Genomic DNA, 20,403 nt, shown 5'->3' with positions numbered 1-20,403 from the left:
ATCTTGGCAGTAGCTGCTTACACAATACTAAGATAAACAGAGCTAAGAAACACACTAGGGAAAATCACGATACAATGAGCATATTTACATAAGTGGCTTTAAAAGAGACAAATAAATAGGTCTGTCTATTCAGCTACCAACCATGTTATAGCGTGCACTGATTTAACCACATTGCCAATTGACAAATGCGCATCGAAATGCGTAACAAATACTTTATCAGGTAATATGTGTATATGCAGAAAGGTGTTGTAAATGATTGTTGTAACAGTGCATGGATACTTGTGAGAAAGGTATGAGAGAGTGATGATGTAATAGCTTACCCACAATGCTGTGCAGAGAAGATGAATGGGGGAGTGAGAGTGAAGGTGATTGGTGGGAGCTCCCATCAATGAACACATTGCAGGGCTGATGCTCAACCAATGTTGAGACTTATTGTGATTCTGAACACGGCTAGTTATTCATAAGATTTTCTGTCAGGGAAATCGCAATGAAAAAACAGCATTCCTTCAAACAGTTCAGTGCCCTCCATTCTCACTGTGGGTCTCTATTTTCGGCACACATACAAAAGCCAACTGCAACGTACTGTTTGTCCAATTTTTCTTTTGCACTTTGTGACTAACAAAGATTTTTTGTGAGGTATAAGAACAACCAAGTGTCACAGCAGGTAAAACCTGTATGCCATCTACCGCTCCAAAACTAATTCTCATGACTGTCTGTCTGCCATCATTTGCTAGCAGATGCTCAATTCAAGGAAATGCGCCTTTCTAAAAATAAAGCCTTGTAAAGACATCTGTTGTTGGTGTATTTGAAAGTGTCCTCATAGTGGGAGACGCACGCGCCACTGAACACTCACACTTACCACTACAATCCGTATATATATATATATATATATATATATATATATATATATATATATATATATATATATATATATATATATATAAAAAAAAAAAACACACACACAATGACGAAATTAGATATCTGAATCGACATGTTACATAATCATCACGATTATAAATGTATACTTTAAGAATTTTCGGGTGCCAATATGTTGCGTATAATATCACGCAAAAGACACATGAAAGTCATAAGAATGATGTAGCAACAGAGACGCGCAAAGTAGACAGATTTAGTTACTTAAAACAAGTCAAGTGGCTTTGTGTGAGCAGGACAGTTTGGTGTGGTCGGTAATCTTTGTAGAGAAAAAAAAGGAGAAAGAATCGGGTTGTTTTGCGCAAAGCGGCAGCAGCTGCCATTGGGTCCGGTACCGGGGGGAATGAAACCTAGTGAGACGCGCTTGTCCCTTGCACCTTATAGTTGGATTCATGTTGTCTGAACGTGTTTTAATATTAATATTCTGTCCACAGCATCTCTGATTCACAGACTCGATCATGACTGTTGTGAGGACTCTTGACGTCAGAGGGGAGAATCATCGCTGAGGTCCAATGGGGGGAATATCAAGCGAGGCAGAGCTATCGTCCTACCAACAGTATTAGCCATGCTAACCGATGGGCACCTCGCTTTTCCACAGGACTTAACCCTCCAAAGATGACGGTTTTACCCACCTACGTGAAATAAAGGGCATTTTAGTTCTTCTTTTATGTTGCTCTCCGTCTCTTTCTGGGTCCCCCATCTCCTCTCTCATCTCCATCTCCTCTTGTATGACAAGCACGGACAGCGCGCGAGCTCGGGGGAGAAAAAGGCATTGCAGCTTCATGGCACTGAGGTACCGTATGCTGATGCGCACTTGTGCTTTCTTTTGTTAGAACATTTCTTAGTTAAACGTGTCATTGACTTGCAATGATTGGTTTTCAACGGGCAGTAGTGTATTTAAATAAATTGCCGGAGGGTTGACCTCTCCGAGTCCTTTGCAGTCTTTTCTTAGTCAGTTTATATATATATATATATATATATATATATATATATATATATATATATATATATAGCCAGGTCGGTGAGGTAGAAATTTATGAATGAATGAGTTAAAATGTGTCTGCGTCTATGGCGTCAGGCAAAAGCGCATCATTGTGGATTCTGGTAGCATATACACGATGCCTTCATAAGAGACCCGTGCACTGAGGTGGCGCGTCTTATTTTTAGACAATTACTAAAAATAGAAACAAAGTGAAGTGCGTGCGTTTCGTCGGGACTGGTGCCTGATTAATAGCCTTTTTAGCGATGAAATGCACATGCAGCAGTAAACTAAGCGAAATATTGCATATTTCCAGCTCGTCCGGATGCAATTTGCTACACTGTTTTGGTGGTTCAAAATGAGCCAATTGCGCCTCGTTAGTGCTCAGCGACTGTTTATTAATTTCTAATTAACCACAAACCAACACTTTACGAGCTATAATTATAAAATCTGAAAATTTGAGCTAATGACAACATTTGTAAACACACAGCCTACTTAGCCTAGTAATTTTATTCTTCACTGCCCTAAGAATAAGAGACTGTGTCATCAGGTCCAGACGCTTCAGGCATATTTCTTTTGACAGATATCCTATTCCCACTGCCTTTCCACTGACATACACATTCTCTCTTATCTTCACTACCGCACCCCTCTCTCTCTCTCTTTCACCCCCTCCCTCCCTCCCCCCACCATCAGCTATGATTCACTCTCTTGCAGCAGCAATGAGCAACCAACTTCAAAACACCTCTTCCCTCTCCACGGCGGGCACGTGGAATCTCCTGGACGTGCGGAACTCATCACCGGTGCGGACGGCAGAGCTGAGGCCGCTTCCCGTTAGCCCATGGGACATTGCACTGTGCGTGACAGGCACGCTCATCTCCTGCGAGAATGCAATCGTGATTGCCATCCTGTTCTACACGCCCACCTTGAGAGCTCCCATGTTCATTCTGATTGGGAGCCTCGCGTTCGCGGACCTGCTCGCAGGACTCGGCCTCATTCTCAACTTCGTTTTCATCTATATGCTGAACACGGAGTTTGCGACTCTGATCTCCGTCGGCTTGCTGATCGCCGCCTTCTCCGCATCAGTGCTCAACATCCTGGCTATCACAGTGGATCGCTACTTGTCCCTGTACAACGCTCTGACCTACCACACAGAGCGCACGGTCACGTTTACCTATGTTGTGGTGGTTCTCATTTGGCTGGTGTGCATCACCCTGGGCCTACTGCCAGTGCTCGGCTGGAACTGCCTCAGAGATGAGGCCAGCTGCAGTATCTGCCGGCCGGTCACTAAGAACAATGCCGTGGTGCTCGCTGTGACGTTCTTGCTGGTGTTTGCCCTCATGATGCAGCTTTACCTACAGATCTGTAAGATTGCCTTCCGCCACGCGCAGCAAATCGCTGTTCAGCACCAGTTCATGGCCATTTCCACCACAAAAGGTGTGTCCACGCTCTCCGTCATCCTCTGCACCTTTGCCGCATGTTGGATGCCCTTCGCCATGTATTCGATCGTGGCAGACTCCAGCTACCCAATGATCTACACGTATGCAACAGTGCTGCCCGCGACATGCAACTCGGTCATAAACCCAATCATATACGCTTACAGAAATCCGGACATCCAGAAATCCCTGTGGCTAGCCTGCTGCGGATGCGTGCCGTCCAACTTCTCCTTGCGGCCAAGGACATCGAGCGATGTATAAGTCGGACTACCTATGAGTTATGTCTATCTCACATAATTGGTTTGTACCGTGTCAGTGTTAATGATATGATGTTTTCCCTTGATGGGATCCCAGTCAATCGTTGTGGGTTGTGCAGTAGCTGTTGCGATCCAAGATGTCAACCTGCAAATGTATAATTAGATGTCTTTAATGCATAGAGCACCTCTATGCACAAAATATCAAATCCTATCAGATATGAAACAGTTCAAACTGAACATGATCTAAATAATCTAGATATGTCATACAGGCCCAGTGACAAAAATCAATATACTATATATCTAAAAAAAAAAACAAAAAAAAAAAACACCATTAACAGTGAAATGATTACAAAATCAACCCAATTTGTGTGAAGGAAGCTGTAAATTGTGAACAGCTTTCATGTACACGATAATGCTATATAGAATGTTTTCAGCACCACGGACAGCGGCAGGCACAATGAGGCTATTCCCTTGCAAACCCGCCTCTAACACTTATATCTGTGTTTACTAAAAAATGTATGAATGACAAAAAGAAAACACAGTCCCGTGAGTGAAAATTATACCGCTTCTGGCGTCTGTTGCTTTACAGCCAGATTTATTAAATCACTTTTCTTTTCTTTTTTTAGTTCATCTCGCTAGCTGAAATTATGACGCAAGAAAAAATGACCTCTTTTCTTTTAAGCGCAATTTATTTGTTACTACAAGTCTTTTGCAGTGAAAATTCATATCATAAATGTAGGATTCCCTGGGAAAAGCCTATTTGTTTAGACATGCTGATTTATTTATTTTTTTAATTGTCTGACGTCCCTAATGACTTCAAAATTTCTGCTGCCACAAAGTTGTGAGGCAAATCATATTTTCAAACATTTTTGGTCTCTGGAATCTATTGTGCACACCTTTTGGTTTCAGTGCATAACAGCGAATTAATGAAAGTTTAAGCTCAAAATGAGGTGTCAGCCACAATGCTTTCGATACGACACAGACTCTTTCAAAGCAATTTTGCAAAAGACCAATTGGGACAGGAATGCTTAAATGAGACAAATGCTTTGGGTCTATACAGCAAAATGATCCTGGTGATTATCAGATATAATTGAGTGTGTAGACTCTACAATTAGTCCGCCAGATCAGAGATCAGTGTTAGGGGCAGGCTTGTGTGTAAACAGATCTACATGTAGGCCTATTTAATGGTCTTATAATTAGGCCAAAATGGGACAGAAGGGACTTAAGTTAAGATTCAGCCAAAAAGACCTAGAAGTGGCATGTGAGATTTAAAAACCACATTACTGAATCTGCCAAATCGGATATATATATTATGCTGTACAACCAAAACAAACAAACAAAACCGAGAAACATTATGACTCTCAAAATGGCGCAAATGAATCATCACTAACAGCTAAACACTCTCAGAAAAAAAGGTATGGCTCTGTCACTGGGGCAGTACCATAAGGTACAAAAGTGAAAAAGTACATCTTTGTACCTTCTTTCCCCCTAAATGGTACATATTAATACCTTAATAAAGGTACAGTATTAGTACTTTAAAAGTACATATTAGTACCTTTTCACTTTTGTACCTTAGGGTACTGCCCCTGTGACAAGTGCGGTACCTTTTTTTCTGTAAGTGAAGGATTAGTTGTAATATTTTATATGCATAGATATTTGTGGAGCTTGAAATATGACCATAACAAAGCCTTGTGTTTTCAAGGGGTGGGGTGGGGGGAGGGGAGGGGGCTGTTCTTTGACAACCCCTCATTTGCAGCAAAGAGTCTTAATTTAGGCCTTACCTTTTCTCTTCTGCAATAATGAATCAGCTTGTACCGTTCACTGACAGAGCTACAATCACAATGAGGCCATCAACAGAGCTAATTTTACTTCCTGACTTGAACATGATTAAAAGAGAATAGGTTAGTGAGACCAGGGTGTTTCAGCTCTTTAAATCAAATGTACTGTTTTCTAGGATGCACTTTTGCATTGTAGTACAAGTATTCAAAGTTGGCCTTGAGAGCCCATCCAGATGCCCTCTGACTAACCTCAATACTCTTAGTGACCTGTACGAAATCTGATGGACTTTTACATGGAGGTATTTCACAGTCTGGACACTGTGGAACGATTCTCCAGTCTTCTTTGTGCGATTGTGTGATACGCCTGATCGTTTGTATGTCTGTGTTTGAGAGCGAGAGGACCATTTGTTTATATACCACTCACTTATGTCAGGAGTGGGGTTCAGTGACCTATCACACTGTGCCCACTTATAAAAAATAACCCACCCCACATAATACACGAAACCTAGCAAATATCAATGTTTTTCAGCAAATCTCTATCGTTATGTAATGTATCTCCACTACAATGTACTCAATGGGATACCATAGATTCAGTTTGTTCAGGGGTGCAGCGGTTATTTTTCTTATGCAATGCTGTATGAAAACGTATATTTTTATACACATCAGGGCATGAGTTTTATGATGTCGTTTTGGTGTGTGAGTATATGTACGTGTGTTCAGTAACTGTATTCTTATCGATGTTTTCTTAGAAAAAACAAAAACAGAAAAAAACGAAACAAAAAAACAAATGAAACAAAAAAAAAGTGTGTTGGCAAGGCAGAAAGTGCCATAATTTCACTTAATAGTGTCTTACTGAGTTCATGCATTAATCATATCAGTAAAAACAAGGATTTGATTTGTAACATCACCTGACTGTGTTGAAAGTACCATTCAGCTTCAAACCTGCAATGGTTGAAGTACAGCTTTGTGCCCAGATTATAGGCAGCTTGACTACTGAAGACAGACAAGATATAGTTTGTTTAGTAGCGGAGGGTTTTAACAGTAGGGTCTAAAGCTAAAAAAATAGACTCAGAGAACCAGATGGTGCACACGTTCAACGCCAAGGGAACGGCTGCATTCCACCCTCTCGCTTGAACACTGGAGCCCAGTACGGCTACTGGCAATGCAGTCCTCTCTTTAGTGTTCTGTTGGACTGGGACAGCCCTTTTGTGTGCCAGACTACAGACAGATGGTCCACCCCCAGCCTCATGCTCAAAAGTGACCTATCCAATTACTAACACCACAGATATCATCACAGAAATTAAGTATGCCAGGCAGCCAGTCATCTAGAGTTTCACATATCTTCAGTCAGTAGTGGATAAAATATAAGACGACTGCATTCCTCTGGAGCTATACAGCACAGTCAACGGGGGCTTATTTTCAGAGTTGCACTGAGAGAAAGAAGAACAATCTAGAGTGAGACTAGCATACCTTAGTCCTTTGTCATGACGTCACTGCTGGCGTACATAAATGGAGAGAGGTCGTCTGAATGACGGCACCTAACCGCATGGAAGCTCTATTACCACTAAATCTAGCCCTGCTAAAAATAACCTTGAGGAGCATGAAATGTTACATTTATCTAGGGTACTTGAAATCCGTTTTCTGGGCCATTAAGCTGAGCTCTGTGTTTCCCATCAACAACTACATTAGAGTAAGAAGGCGCCTTCCTAAAATAAGGAAGGGGAGAGAGACAGTAAGCCTTTAGAAGAGCCTCTGGGATTATGTAACCACTGCACCCAAATGTAGCTCATTCTACAAAAATCCAAATCTCTTGTTACTGATGAAGTCTCACTATGATCCACAATCACTTTTGTAATCATTTATAGAGCTAAAGGAAAGGTCTTCTGTAGGTAAACTGTCAGCACAATTATGTGGCCCTTATTAGCAAGTGGTCAGAGATGTGGAAGGGTGCTCTGATACTGTGATGTAATTGTTGTTGATCATTTTCTTGCTTTGTTTGTTTCTATTTGTGTTGTGAACTGAAATCTGACAAATACGATGCACTTTATGAAAGGAACATGCTACACATTGCAATGTAAGTGTGGAATGTAATCCTTCCTAAAAATGATTTATTTTTTATTACTGTAAATATGACAATATCAAGACAAAAAGAGAGTGGGTGAGAAAAAAAACAACACGAGGAGAATACTTTGTCAAATAAAATTCAGCAAACTCAATCACGGTCTATAGTTGTTTGGTGTCTTTATCATCTGTGTGTGTTTGAGGGGGAAGGACAGACTCACACCGGTATGGTTCATTGTTTGAAGGCGGCTTAGCTTTAAAAGGATTGCGTATGAATTATTGAGCCGTTCCGTTTTACGTAACGCTTGCTGTCAGGATCACGGTGAGTGTGGGATCTGAACGCCAGAGATCTTGCCGTGCCCACGATGAGAGGTGATGGGCAATTCGCACCTTTTTGAAGCGCCTGCTGTAGAAAGTGTATTAGGCCTACAATTTCAGCAGAATTTAGTTACTACTTCACTGCTATAAAACAAAAATGGATTAATAGGGTAAACCTCAAACAGTTTAAGATGTCAGAATCTCTATAAAATATTCATTTTATTTTATTATATATAAACTGAGCATAAAAAATAAATACAAATATAGCTGCGAGCAGCAATCATCGGGGTTCAAGCCTTTAAGCACATGCGTAAAAAGGTATTATATTTTATTGTATTATAGCATGGTAACTCCATTAATTAAACGTGCTTACTCACACAGTTTTGTTGCAGAAATGGAAATTCAAAATCAATAATGAGGTAAGAAAATGCTGATTCCAGGTTTCCCCCTTTAAAAATCGTAATTTTCAGGTCTCAATGTAATTGTAATGTTATATTACTGCAAAAACGTACGTCAAATGAACAAATGAAGTGGTAGACCTTGACAAAATGTGATTTGTAATGTTATTATAAGGATTTATATAGTTTGAAGGGATTTTAAATGACAAAACCTTGAAACCTTGAACTATATTAGTGGCCTTCTGCCGCCATCTGGTGGCACAAAATGACAGTGTCAGGCAATTTACTATAAAAAAAAAATATGGTTTTAAAGTTTTTTTGACAGTTATAGCGCCACCTATTGCGAAATCTTTCCCACCTTTTTTGGGGGGTGTCCTCAGAGTGTGCCATACATATGCGTGTTAATTTTGGTGAAAATATTTCATTTCATTTTGAAGTTATAGACACTTATATATATGAGAGCATAAAAAATGACCCATGAAAGTCTTTCGTTAAGGATTTATGGGCTTTCAAATATATTTGGCCACACCCATTTTGTAAATGACCCTGTTGTAGTGACCCAAAGGGTAAAGTTCAACTTTTTTTTTTTTTTTTTGATAATTATTGATCTAGAGAGTTCAGAGAATTGTCCTGCACTGGTTTGGTTCCGATCGGGCGAAAAATCTAGGACTACTTCGCAAAAGTAGGTTTTTCACATATTTGCGAATAAATAATGAACAATTTGATTGACCGCATTGGTTCTTGAGGCAAAGCTGTTCAGAATGAGGAGATATATCAAATGATATGCATATTGTGAAACACCATGTGATTACTGAGGCGCAAAACTCGTTAGCGCCAACTAGTGGCCGATTTCTTTCAAGATTCTTACAGAACTCTTGGACCATGAGTCGTACATGCCCACGTTTTGTTCCAGTCGGCCTCCGTTAACCTTGTCTAATAGGTGCTCAAATTTCATTGGCCAATTGCGGCCATGTTTTTTGAGATACGCCAATGTCCTCATAGACTATCATACCGCCTTGGTGCAAGACACTGTATGCCAAATTTCAAGTCGATCAGACTAACGGTTGCGTAGTTACAGCTGTTTTCATTTTTTTTCAAGTTATAGCGCCACCTAGTGTCTCATCGTGACCAAAGATTGAGCCCATACACACGTGAACCGAGTTTCACATCTCATTTCTTTCTCAAGTTATAGCCATTTTAGTAGAAGTGGCTCCACCCACATCATACTTTTTGGCGCCCCTTAGTGACCATGAACCAAAATTTCGATAATTATTGATATCCAGACTCCAAAGAACATTTCTGCACTGGTTTGGTTCCGATCGGGTCAAAAACCTAGGACTAGTTCGCAAAAGTAGGTTTTTTAAAAAACCCAAAATACCCGAACATTCAGAGACATGTCCTCCGCTTTGCGTCGGGTGGTTCTTCGCCGCTACATCGTGCATTAAAATCCTTTAATGCATGGCTAGCCGTGGATTATCCCTTACATAAACATTTACCAATGCACACATCAGTTATGGTACAGTAAATGGAATCTCAAGCATGTTCGCTTGATGTGCAAGAACCAATGAGGTTCATTGTTATGTTACACAACACATTTGAGCTTCTGGAAGAGGTTCGTTCTCGCGCGTCAAGCTGTTTCCGATGAGCTCGTTTATGTTTGCTGATTAATGTTTATACGTGAATAAAAGCCTAAATTAAATCTGTTTGTCATATAAAGTGATTGTGTCTCTTCAGAAAATTTGAACTAAACCACTCAATTCATATGGGTTACATTTACGATCTCTTTATGAACTTATTGAAGCGTCAAAGTGGTAGTTGCATAGCTGTCAGTGGAGGGACAGAAATCTCTCAGATTTCATTTAAAATCTTATGGGTTTAGAACAACATGAGGGTGAGTAAATAATAACAGAATTTTCATTTTTGGGAGAGCTTTCCCTTTAAATAGGCTACATTTAGGCCTAGATAGAATTATACTTTTCTCTCCTGTGTGCTGTCACATGCCGCCATGATTCACCCTAAAAATATTATTTTGTCAAAAAAAACATCTGTGCAAGATATACTGGAAAGCATCGAATACATTTAATTGAATGCGATTTGGGTGGCACTAAATGAACTGTTAAAAAAAACACCAAAGGAGTGTGATGTCCACTGGAATAGAGACTGAAACTGAACTGAACATGATAAAACACAAAACAAACGTGTGCTGAGGTAAAAACTCGCTTCCCTCAGGAGCAATGTTAACTTTTGCTTACCACACATAGGCCTACACGCACACAAGGGGGAGAAAAAAAAAGGTTGGTGGGCACTGGTTAATGGAGCTCGCCTGTATATTAGACAAAGAAAATACTGAAATTGATGTAGGCTACCGAAACGAAGAACATACCCTCGATTGAATGGTAGACTAATAAGTGAGAAATTGCGCATCCTGCTGGCAATTTGAATGAATGACAACTAATGAATGCGCGAAGAGGCAGGACAGTAAGGTTTACCCATGCCCACGTAACCTGCCTACTCATTCGCTCACAAGCTCACGAACACGCACACGGTGAAAAGCAGGGATGAGTCATGGGCGCGCGCGCCCACGCATGCGGACAGAAACTGAGAGGTGACAGTATCACCGCCTCAACAGCACTGAGTCACACCACAGCACAACTGAGACAGTCACCACGAGAACTGCTCCAAGACACAAACAGAACGTCACATAATATACCCTCTTTTTATACAGTTATTACACTTGCAAATAACTTTAAATAAGACAATAAAGACAGAAACTTTTGAGAGCCACCAAACAAACAACACTCTTGACTGTGTTACTAGCTCATCTGTTACTGTTTTGTTCAATAATTGTCTCTGAATTGTAGTGATTCTTTTTTATTGTCTCGTTCTTTATTAGACATGCACACAAACAATTTAAACAGGAAAGAAGACCTACTAAACCATTCTGTGACAATAACTCACTATTTCTTACTGTGACCGAGAGTGGACACACAGTTGTTTTGTCGTGGCAGCAAGACATGTTAACGGTAACCCTTCAAACTATATAAATCCTTATAATAACATTACAAATCACATGTAAATATTAATTTAGCTTAAGTGGTGATTGATAGTGGATAGTAATATAGGCTAATGTATACTGGTGGTGATAGCCTATTGCGCTGTTGAGCCGCATGTAAGTTAACCTCTTGAGGAGAATTCAAAACAAATGAGCTCTGCTCACACAAAGAAACTCAGTTATCATGTTGCAATAAAAATTCAATATGTGGGGTTTATTTACTACATATGATAAAGTTAAGCATCACATGACCGAAAGTGCTAAATTCCTGAATATCACCTCGACTGAAATTTATACTAATTTCATACAACAGTTCAATAAATAAGTAGTTAACATTAATCACTTACGTTTTAGGTGCAATATTGCCTGTTTTTGTTCTATTGTAGCAGTGAAAATAGTCCAAACAAAGCAGAACCAGCGCATCTCGCAGCTGTGCTAAACGATTCAGCGTTTTGAACGAATCGGTTGAGTGAAGATTCAATGACCCAATCATAAACAACTGCTTCATTCTTGAATGATTCAGCCTTTTGAATGAATCGCTTGAAGAAATGAATCAGTGACTCACTCATTAAGACTATCATTTACCGCCATCCACTGGCGGTTTAATTTCATGTTTAAAAGTATAATTCATTCATATAATTCATAGTATATTTCATCAATATTTCTTATTTGTATATTCAATTTTTTTTAAAAGAATCTCATAACATTATTGAATGTAGTTGTACTTTTTCAGTGTAAATTATTTAATTTGGTAACAGCCCTATAGTGTCTTACTATTTTAATATGAAATTTAGAATTTGAAATAAAAGAATAAACACATTTAATTAGATTGGGGGAGGGGGAGATGCCCTTTATAAAGGTTAATTATTATTATTATTAATTAAGAAATTATTATTATTATGTAAGAAATATTAATAAAATACCCCAGGGTAAATAACATAAATATGCAGATTAAGATATATCACTGCTGATAAAACACTGATGAGAATGTTGCTTGTTTCAGAATAAAATATATTTACAACACACAAAAAAATTTTTTTTTTTCTTCCCAGGCAAGCTAGGTTTTTACCCTGACAAGTAAATGGCCAATTTAGTTGTCCAAAAGACAAGCACAAAACAAGGCTTAATGTGGAGCACTGTATTTTGCATTTATATTCTCTCCTTTAATGGTAGCATCACTCTAATATTTGATACTGACACAAAGGAGACGGCACAGACCTACAGAACGATTTTATTGTCATCAGATGTAGTTTTCACACTACCAGCATTTATAAAATGATTTTGATCCGCATTTTATTGTTCATAGCAGAGGGCTCTCTCAACTTGTTATATTTTAGTTTGTCAATTGATACAATTTTGTAGTCTTCGCATACACATGCACCCCTGAAACCACAGAGCCCCCCACATAACAAATCCCTGCCTACAAGAAAATATATTTTTTGTATCTATCCCATCCACAGCCGTTTAAATATATTCACTGATCGTGTCTTTAATATTTTCATATTAGCCTACCGCTTTAAATTCCCGTAAAGTGAAAAAATCCCAAGTGCGCCCACAGAAATGTCATATAGAATCAAAGCTTTGGCTGGCAAGACTGCTGCCATTTACGGTGAACGTGATTTCACCAAGTACAACATGTTCCTGGAACAACATTCCAATCAACCAATCAAGTTTACAGTTTATGTCAAGGTTAGGGTTACGACCCTGGGTTGTGTTTCCCGAAAGCATCGTTAGCCAACTATGGTCGTAAGTCCCATTGAACTCTATTGGTAACGATGGAACTTGCGACCATAGTTCGCTTTGGGAAATGCACCCCTGGTTAGGTGCTTCCACAACAATGTAATTAAACTATCATTTCCCTCTGATTTTAAGGATAAGTTATGGGTAGGGTTAGGAAAAGTACATTTTCAGATAGGAATATTGTTAATCCAGGAATTTTAGATATGTCAGTAGCTTACAAGCTGCAATACAAACATTCACTTTAGTCTAGGACTAGCTTAAGCCTTGTCTGTGAAACCGGATTATCTACTAATAAAATAAGATAAAATATTTATTTATTAATAATATCCATTTCTGATAATCCCAGGTTGATATGGTCCTTAGGATCTCGACTCGAGGACAAGACTACACATTGCGTAGCCACAACATAAGGATATGCAACGTTAGTTACCTTGACTAAATAATCTCCACGACATAATATCACATTCCCAAAAATGTATTTCTCTTAGGCATGACAAAACTAAGTTCACCTTTTCCAGCAAACAGACTCATTCACTTTAAAAACTCAATTTGGCAGCTCTACAAATAGCTGAAGGAGACAATGAGGACAATGAAACAGAGATGCGTCACAGATCCACACAGCTGATCAGTCCTGCTGCAAGTCACGACTGTGACGGTGACACATCCTACCTTCCTTGAAGTTAAGATCAGGTGAACAAGACCCTAAGTCACCCTCAGTTCTCTGCCAATTTATGAGGGATGAGAAATCATAATAGGAAAAATTAAATGAAGGAAAGTGGGAAGAAGGTACAGTAAATGTTAAGGATAATAAAGCAATAAGGAAGGCTTTTCAATAGGAAGGGAATTAAAGCACTGCTTGCCTCAGAAGTAATCTGATCTAGCATGTATAAAATGATAGGGATTCATTTGAAGGATACAATCTATAAATCAATAGAGACAGAATTTAAGGAAAGGATGAGTTACTTGATGCTTGCTGTATTATTTTTCACATGCTTCTATAGTGCGATTGTGATTACAGCATGACTTTTTTATTTTTTATAATTTTGTAGACATTGCTGGAGTCAATTTCCATTTCAGTATCCTCACCAAGCCACCAATAAATAGTTTTAATTTATTAATATTGGAGTACATATGTAAATAAATACCCTGAGATTTGAATGGGGGAAACCGATTGAATAGTTTAGATATTATAAGAAACCAGACATTTCCATGGCGTTTAAGATCATTCATGAATCCCAATTTTTTCCCCCAAATATTTCATTCCTGGGGAAAAAAAAAAAAGGTCTTATTTCATTTGATCATGGAAAATACTGTATGAAGACAAAAAAAGACAAAAAACAAACAAAAACAAACTACCACCATTGGGCATGATTGATTTGCTTTTTAATATATGCATTAAATTGATTTATAAATAGATTGAAATTGAAATATTAAATGTAAACAAACCACACCACACTGAGGAATGTTTTAAGAAGCACTTTAATGGCAGTTCATACATGCATGCAGCATTTGCCTACATTATATTATTTTTAATACATTGAGTTCTGCCATTTTAACAAAGTTCTATACATCACATTGTTTAAAACACAAAAAACTTCATTCTTTACATACAAAACACAGGCTAAACACACAGCTCATGATAGCTGGTACATTGGGAGCGTTTAAACTTGAAGTCTCCCTTTTTGTGCAGTGAGTGACACATTTAAGCAAATAAATAGAAAAAAAAAGCTGAAATACTGAAGTGCTCTTATTCTGTACAAATTAGCATATTTAACGTTTCAAATGCCCCAGAAGGCAAGATGATTCAAAAATTAAAACACTAGCAAACAAAGCTAAAATTCAAAAATGACCCCAAACCAGCTGTTTATCAATTACACAGAAAACACTGTTAATTTGTGTTTGTGTTACACATTACCAGGACAAAACAGGCAAAAGCACAGCTGTCTTGTTGTCTGCTTAATTATGGCGTGCTTGGTGCCTTGGTAATGATGCAGTGACATCTACTGTGGCTATAGTGAGATGATTAATAAGTGAATGGTTTGATCCTTTAGGGAACAGATGGCCATGAACTATATCCATTTGAAAGGACAGAAAAATGTTGTTTTTTTTTCTTTTTCCATTCTTGAAAAGACAGTGGAAAAACAAAGAGAGATCCTGACACAGTTAAAGATACAGTCCATAACTACTAACACAGCACCACTTGAACCTCAAAACAAAGTATCAAAGTATTGTTTAATGAGCCAGTAGATGAATAAAAGCCCAGCTCTGTTGTCTAAAGTCATTTGTAGTTGCACTACCAGTAACTGCCTACAAGTAGCAGCAATCACATTTTGTGACTTGTGTGTTGGTAGATTCAGAATGCAGCAATATACTATCAAAGTCCTTTAAAAGCCTGACTTGTAGTCAAGAAGAAAGCAAACAAAACCCTAAAACTCATTCCAATCCATCCAAATGGGTTCAATCATTTAATTAAATTTGGGGAGATAATGTGCATAAAACATAATCATGAAGCTTCCCTCCATCCCTCAGATTCAGAAAATATGTTATATTTGCAACAGAATTTGATTATATCTTACATATACACCCTTGATAAAGTTTCCCGATTCAGATTGTCCATCCATTCAATTAGCTGGGATGTAAACATAAATATATTTTATACATTTTAAATAATAAACGAAAATATAACTAAACATCTACTGTTTATTTGTGCTCTATTGGAGCAAATCGCTCAATAATATTGCTATTTAGACTTTCAACTGGTATCATTTCAACTGGTTTGTTATCCGCTTGATTCGTGGTTGACATGTATTCAAGAGGTCAAAATGCAGCTGTTTCTTTGGGCTTGAACATGAAAATGTTTACATGCAGTTGCAAGAAAAAGTATGTGAACAACTTGCAGAATCTGTGAAAGATTTGAACAAAATAAGAGAGATCATACAAAATGTGTTATTTTTTATTTAGTACTGTTCTGAGTAAGATATTTTGCATAAAATATGTTTATATATATAGTCCACAAGATAATAAAATAGCTGAATTTATTAATTCAAAAGTTTATGAATCATTGATTCGTAATACCATTTCATTACCTGGATGATCTACAACCTTTTTTTTTTTTTTTTTTTTTTTTTTTTTAAATGATAGTTGTTCTTGAGTCCCTTGTTTGTCCTAAAAAGTTAAACTGCCTAATGTTCTTCAGAAAAATCCTCCAGGTCCCACAGATTGTTCAGTTTTCCAGCATCTTTTGTATATTTGAACCCTTTCCATCAGTGACTGTATGATTTTGAGATCCATCTTTTCACACCGAGGACAACTGAGGGACTCAAACACAACTATTAAAAAACGTTCAAACATTCACTGATGCTCCAGAAGGAAACACAATGCATTAAGAGCCGGGGGGTGAAAACTTTTGCACAGGATGAAGATGTCAAAATTTTTCTTATTTTGTTTACATTTTTTTATTTTTTTATTTAGTACTGCACTACAGTCACTGCTGGAAAGGGTTCAAATATGGAAAAAATGCTGGAAAACTGAAGAATCTGCAGGACCTTGAGGGTTTTTCTGAAGAACGTTAGGCAGTTTAACTGTTCAGGACAAACAAGGGACTCAAGAACAACCATCAAAAAACAAAAAAACAGTCATAGATCATCCAGGTAACGACACAGTATTAAGAATCAATGGTTCATAAACTTTTGAACGGTTTCATTTTAATAAATTCAGCTACTATTTTTTGTCTTGTGGACTATATATAAACACTTTTTGTAAAATATCTTACTCAGGACAGTACTAAATAAAAATTAACAAGCATTTTGTATGATCTCTCTTATTTTGTTCAAATTATTCACATTTTCACAGATTCTGCAAGTGGTTCACATACTTTTTCTTGCAACTGTAAATGTTTATTATATTATCCTCCAATATATTCCTGACTGTTTCCTGTCCTTCAAGCTAAAATTAACATTGCATGTTCATCCAGCTGGCTGTTCTAATAATTATGGGGTCATGTTCTAAGGTTAGAGAGAGAGAGAAAAAGTGCAGGAGAGAGGACAGATGGTAGGACCACCACACTCAGAGTGAGTGATGAATAGTCTCAGGCATAGGACTCAAGCCCACTGCGCTGACGACCCGATCTCTAACAGACATTATTCCATGGGGTCAAAACTCTCATTAAATTTCACAGTCAAGGCTTCAATTTAAGATGTACAATCTAAAATTCAAAAGTTTCCAGTTTTGTCTCTTTGAGACTTTGTAGTTAGGCAGCCCCCCTTTTTTTAAACACAGGAGCCATGATATATTAGTGCAGACAGACATCAACATGCTACATTAGTTGTGATAATTCTGTTCTCTGAAATCTACACTGTAATGCTTACTTCATGTTTTTTTTTTTTTTTTTATTTCTCTATTGTCGTTTTTCTCATCTCAGTCTGACCACTCATTTTCATCCAGCTCAGAGTCTTCATCAGATTCGCTGTACTCCACGGCGATGCGACGTGATAATATAGTGGCTACGTCATTCCCAACTGGCTCCTTCTTCGCTTCCTGCTCCCGCTGTTCCTGCACCTTACGCAGCTGGATCCCTATAAGACAAAAACGAAAAAAGGAGGACCAGAGAAGATCTCTAAACATCAATTCATACATAACTAAAAGGGTGAACCTCTCAAGAACTGTCAAGAAATGTGTCTCAGTTCATATTTCCAAAGTCCCTTCAGTGCAAGTCATTTCAATCAGCAGCTATCTTTGAAGCTATTTCAGTCATGCAAGTACAGCTCCTCTCTCTTTGAATGGGGAACCATCAAATTCTCCAAAGCTGTTCACCAAGCTTGCAATTAAATTTCATATTTGAAAGCACCGATGACATCCGACATCAAATGTCTCATAAATTATGTTTCTAAACACTGAAATCACAACAAAAAAACTGCATTCTTCAGGCTAGAGCAGACAATGCACATTCAATAGCGACTGGAGCTTCTAAAGGTGGCTGCAATGACTTTATCCTATGCTCACCAAGGCTGCATTTATTTAATCAAAAATACAGAAAAAACAGTAACATTTTGAACTATTATTGAAATTTTAAATTTTAAACTTTTCTATTTTAAAATGTAATTTATTCCTATCATGCATGCCTGAATTGATCATTTAACATTATCAATTTAATATAAATAGTCACTTTATACTGTCACTTTTGATCAATTTAATGCATCCTTGCTAAAATAAAAGTATTATAAAAACAACAACAAAAAAACAAAAACAAATGTACTGTCACTAAATCTTTGAATGGTGTTATATTACACTGCCTGACCAAAAACGAAAACAAAACGAACAAAAAACAACTTTGTTTGGATTTAAATAGGGAAATGCTTAAGAGTCTATGATTGGATCATTATTGCAGTGATTACTATGTTTCTAGCATGTTATAGGATTGGCAACAGTTCTTCTAACCCTAATTGATGGAGTGTGTAGCTTTTCATTTCTTAAACAACCATGTACATGTAGGAAAACACATACCAGGATAGCCATATACAAGGATGACAATGTCAAGATTCTTCAGGCTCAAATTGTGAAAATGGTTGGGATGGAGCATGAAGAATCATTTTCACAAAAGAACTGGCACCTCTGAGTCCTGACCTTAATTTAAAATTGATGCACCTCTTGATGGAAATAAATATGATGTTATTTCCATCGAGAGGTGCATCAATTTTTGTTCAAGATCTTGACAATGCAAGAGTTAAGAACTCCAAACAGCAACTGTTTTTATTGCCCCAGCTGTATATTATATTATATTTATATAATATAAAAGAACATTTAAAAGTTTTTACATTGTGACATTTCCATGATGCCGCCAATTTTCAATATCGAAATGAAAGGGGAAAAAAAAAAAAAAAAAAGTAGATTGTAGTCACCATCTGACATCTCAACACCCAAACCCCACTTTATGTGTGACCTCTCACCTCGTCGGATGGCTGCCAGCAGGTCGCTGCGTGCATCGCTCATTGGGATGAGAGGTACCTGGCCCTTCCTGGGGACAACCGGTGCTTCCACAGGGGCAGTGGGCATAGTGTGTGAGTGAGGGTGCGGGTGGGGGTGTGTGGGTGGTCCAGGTGGAGGTGGAGGGGGGGCTGCAGGGGGAGGATGGGTTGGGGAAGGGGTGTAAGAAGCAGGGAGGGCAGGAGTCGGAGGAGAGGGGTTGTAAGTCTGGGAAAGAGATGGCATGGTGCTGGCTGGGGCAGAGGAGGGGCCAGTGGGACTGTCAAAGGCAGTCTGGGCGGAAGGAATGAGAGGTGGAGGTGGAGGAGGAGCAGGAGGTACGAAATACTCTCGATGCTGAGACTGCTGACCACTGAGATATAAACAGAGATAGAAATTATTCAGACAAACAACTTTACTCAAAAGATGAGGTTCTACAAGATGGAAACTCATTGCTTTTTTATGTTATAAATTTCAGCAGGTCTCATACCAATGAGGCCAATACAAAAAAAAAAAAAATGTATATATTATATATATATATATATATATATATATATATTTATATATATATATATATATATATACACACACACACACACACACACACACACACACACACAGGTGCTGGTCATATAATTAGAATATCATCAAAAAGTTGATTTATTTCACTAATTCCATTCAAAGAGTGAAACTAGTATATTATATTCATTCATTACACACAGACTGATATATTTTAAATGTTTATTTCTTTTAATTTTGATGATTATAACTTACAGCTAAGGAAAATCCCAAATTCAGTATTTCAGAAAATTAGAATATTGTGAAAAGGTTCAATATTGAAGACACCTGGTGCCACACTCTAATCAGCTAATTAACTCAAAACACCTGCAAAGGCCTTTAAATGGTCTCTCAGTCTAGTTCTGTAGGCTACACAATCATGGGGAAGACTGCTGACTTGACAATTGTCCAAAAGACGGCCATTGACACCTTGCACAAGGAGGGCAAGACACAAAAGGTCATTGCAAAAGAGGCTGGCTGTTCAGAGAGCTCTGTGTCCAAGCACATTAATAGAGAGGCGAAGGGAAGGACAAGATGTGGTAGAAAAAAAGTGTACAAGCAATAGTGATACAGCACCCTGGAGAGGATTGTGAAACAAAACCCATTCAAAAATGGGGGGGAGATTCACAAAGAGTGGACTGCAGCTGGAGTCAGTGCTTCAAGAACCACTACGCACAGACGTATGCAAGACATGGGTTTCAGATCGCATTCCTTGTGTCAAGCCACTCTTGAACAACAGACAGCGTCAGAAGCGTCTCGCCTGGGCTAAAGACAAAAAGGACTGGACTGCTGCTGAGTGGTCCAAAGTTATGTTCTCTGATGAAAGTAAATTTTGCATTTCCTTTGGAAATCAGGGTCCCAGAGTCTGGAGGAAGAGAGGAGAGGCACACAATCCATTTTGCTTGAGGTCCAGTGTAAAGTTTCCACAGTCAGTG

General features: G+C 38.2%; 2 protein-coding genes across 4 annotated transcripts in view; one reads left to right on the top strand and one right to left on the bottom strand.

Annotated features, from left to right (window-relative positions):
* Window positions 1–2,607: 2,607 nt before the first annotated feature.
* gpr185b (G protein-coupled receptor 185 b) lies at window positions 2,608–3,606 on the top strand. The gene has a single exon (XM_067401087.1). It carries the CDS (start codon window positions 2,608–2,610, stop codon window positions 3,604–3,606), a length of 999 nt encoding a protein of 332 aa, XP_067257188.1.
* A 13,190-nt stretch (window positions 3,607–16,796) lies between these two features.
* Window positions 16,797–20,403, bottom strand: part of zgc:109889 (uncharacterized protein LOC553542 homolog) — a 42,983-nt gene continuing 39,376 nt past the window's right edge. For all 3 annotated transcript variants that reach the window (XM_067400409.1, XM_067400411.1, XM_067400410.1), the window contains 2 exons: window positions 18,895–19,283; window positions 16,797–17,523 (listed from right to left, as the gene is read on the bottom strand). In XM_067400409.1, coding sequence (XP_067256510.1) covers window positions 17,366–17,523; window positions 18,895–19,283 — 547 coding nt within the window. In that variant the 3' untranslated portion in view covers window positions 16,797–17,365. The remainder of the gene's footprint in view (window positions 17,524–18,894; window positions 19,284–20,403) is intronic.

Source organism: Chanodichthys erythropterus, chromosome 11, assembly GCF_024489055.1.
Source record: "Chanodichthys erythropterus isolate Z2021 chromosome 11, ASM2448905v1, whole genome shotgun sequence".
NCBI lineage: Eukaryota > Metazoa > Chordata > Actinopteri > Cypriniformes > Xenocyprididae > Chanodichthys > Chanodichthys erythropterus.
This window is presented reverse-complemented; position numbering and strand designations above follow the sequence as displayed.

Excerpts from the sequence above, each read along its gene's own strand:
- gpr185b (XM_067401087.1), top strand. The coding sequence starts at position 2,608 with ATGATTCACTCTCTTGCAGCAGCAATGAGCAACCAACTTCAAAACACC.